This window comes from Nycticebus coucang, chromosome 20 (genome assembly GCF_027406575.1).
Source record: "Nycticebus coucang isolate mNycCou1 chromosome 20, mNycCou1.pri, whole genome shotgun sequence".
Lineage (NCBI taxonomy): Eukaryota > Metazoa > Chordata > Mammalia > Primates > Lorisidae > Nycticebus > Nycticebus coucang.
The window spans coordinates 7395305-7397971 of record NC_069799.1 but is presented as its reverse complement, the minus strand read 5'-3'; the positions used below and the strand labels follow the sequence as shown (position 1 = coordinate 7397971).

The 2667-nt window shown below is 38.2% G+C and overlaps 1 protein-coding gene across 1 annotated transcript; it reads right to left on the bottom strand.

Annotated features, from left to right (window-relative positions):
- Nucleotides 1-567: 567 nt before the first annotated feature.
- On the bottom strand, nt 568-967 carry LOC128572839 (mitochondrial import receptor subunit TOM7 homolog). Its single transcript, XM_053572941.1, has one exon. It carries the CDS (start codon nt 935-937, stop codon nt 770-772), a length of 168 nt encoding a protein of 55 aa, XP_053428916.1. The 5' UTR covers nt 938-967; the 3' UTR covers nt 568-769.
- Between the last annotated feature and the right edge of the window lie 1700 nt (nt 968-2667).

Below are 2667 nucleotides of genomic sequence, written 5' to 3'. Positions count from 1 at the left end.
GAATTTATTTCTAACCAAAAAGGGAGAAACTTGTTGTGAAATGAACATGGGGTGTAAGGAGAAACCGCCCAGGTCACCTTTGATTTTGTGATACATGTATTCAATGAGTTCAAATGTGCTATTCACCAGGAAATTAGACTTTAGGAAATCGAAGGGAAAGGTACAACCAACAGAAAGGCCTAAAATTCTACTGGAAACTTTATTTTAAAAGCCTTCAAAGGCTAGGGCACCAGCCACATACACCTACCAGGGCTGGTGGGTTCGAACGCGGCCTGGGCCAGCTAAACAACGACAACTACAACAACAACAACAAAATAGCCAGGCATTGTGGAGGGTGCCTGTAGTCCCAGCTACTTGAGAGGCTGAGGCAAGAGAATCTCTTAAACCCAAGAGTTGGAGGTTGCTGTGAACTGTGACACCATGGCACTCTACCAAGAGTGACATAGTGAGACTGCCTCAAAACAAACAAACAAACAAAAAAGGCTTTAAAGAATGAAATATTCAACTCAACAAATATTTACTGATGACTGGCAAGGTGGAATGATTTGTAAGAGAGGTTGTAATTCATTTTTTTTTTGTTAAAAATATTTATTTAATACATTCTATTATAAATAAGTCAGTAGAGGTTCCGCGCTGCCAGATGCATCTGTGCTATCCAAATGGTGACCATCTGAAGGATGTCCCATCTCTTACTGCAGCCAGAGCACAAATTCTTCCATGCTGTTCCTGTCCACTGATTGCTTCCAAACCCAGATGACCAAATAGCGTTTTAACCCCAAAGCAAGCTCAAAACAGTTGGCTCAGGCATTCCAGGATCTGCACCCCTCTTAAATCCCAGATAAATCACGAGAGGAATAAAGCCCCAACGGATGACAAACTGGCCGCCCTTGAAGAGCTGCTGCAACCTCTGTTTGGCCTCTTTCCTCAGCTTCACCATGGTGATGGCCGGGCGGCACAGCCAGGACCCCCTCTATTTTTTTTTATTGTTGGGGATTCATTGAGGGTACAATAAGCCAGGTTACACTGATTGCAATTGTTAGGTAAAGTCCCTCTTGCAATCATGTCTTGCCCCCATAAAGTGTGACACACACCAAGGCCCCACCCCCCTTTTGAGGAGTTTATAGGCTGTGGAGGGAGGAAAATGAGAGACAAGCACTCACACACTCATCTATTTATACTATTTATTGAACATCTACTGTTAAAATGATACAATTAATAACATATAACATATATGATATTTAAAAATACCCTGGAATGCAGATATTATCTTCAGTTAACAAGCAAAGAGAGTAAGTGTTTAAATTGGTTAAATAAATTGCTCAGAGAGTCACACTCACCAGGCAGCCGCAGCCCCAACCCCAGCCCGACTCCTCTGCGTTTGTTGAATCAGCTCCATCCCCGGGGCTGCTAGGGCAAGAGGAGACTTTGCTCTGTCCTGTTTCTGCCTGTTTCTGCACTATGTATTTATTATATTTATTTATATATGCACTATGTATTTATTATATGTATTTATTCCCTAAAATTGGCAACTATTAGCAGCTGACTACAAAGTAATAAAATTAGTTTTATTTTTAACATTAGGAATATCTGCTAAACTTCTGGCAGGAGAATAAATTCTCTAAATGAAAGACCATTATTAATCCTCCTCTATTTAAAGTCTCCTGAACTGTCAGGACCTTTGGTAAATCATCACTTAAAATACAGCCATTTAATGACAGAATGTGTTAATAAAAAAAAAGAAAGAAAAGAAAAAACTTACCTTAACCATTCTAAAAGAAGGAATTTTTTTTTAAAAAAAGACCAAATCTTTAATATTGAAAATAACTTAGCTGCGCAACATGTGTAGAAACCTAAAATGTTAAAAAGTAGATCAAATTCTATCCTAAGAGTTTTTTCAACATTTAATAAGTTATATAATAGATGAAAATAGTTGTCTAAATAAAACTGATTATGTGCTGATTAATTTTGGCATATATACACATATAGATATATAGATATTAAATTTCAGTGAAACAAATTAAACATCTACTTGCTTCTCTATGGTAGTTAATCCTTGACTGAATTATTAGAAAATTAAATTTACATTCCACATTTATTTATGTATGTAAATTCAACTTACACGTTTTAGTTAAAAATCATAAAGACAATGAGGTTGCTAGATGGAGTGGTGCAGGCATTTAACCCCTAGAACCTCACTGCTTCTGGTGCTCCAGGGAGTAGGACGAGGTCATTTCAACCAAAGAATTTCATTGCATTGAAAGTGACATGAATAGAACCTTCTCTAAAGAAGACAGACGAATGGCTAACAAACATATGAAAAAATGTTCATCATCCCTATCTATTAGAGAAATGCAAATCAAAACCACCCTGAGATACCATCTAACCCCAGTGAGAATGGCCCACATCACAAAATCTCAAAACTGCAGATGCTGGCGTGGATGTGGAGAGAAGGGAACACTTTTACACTGCTGGTGGGACTGCAAACTAGTACAACCTTTTTGGAAGGAAGTATGGAGAAACCTCAAAGCACTCAAGCTAGACCTCCCATCTGATCCTGCAATCCCATTACTGGGCATCTACCCAGAAGGAAAAAAATCCTTTTATCATAAGGACACTTCTACTAGACTGTTTATTGCAGCTCAATTTACAATCGCCAAAATGTGGAAA

Bases quoted from the DNA above. Each gene is read 5' to 3' on its own strand.
- LOC128572839 (XM_053572941.1), bottom strand. From the start codon at position 937: ATGGTGAAGCTGAGGAAAGAGGCCAAACAGAGGTTGCAGCAGCTCTTC.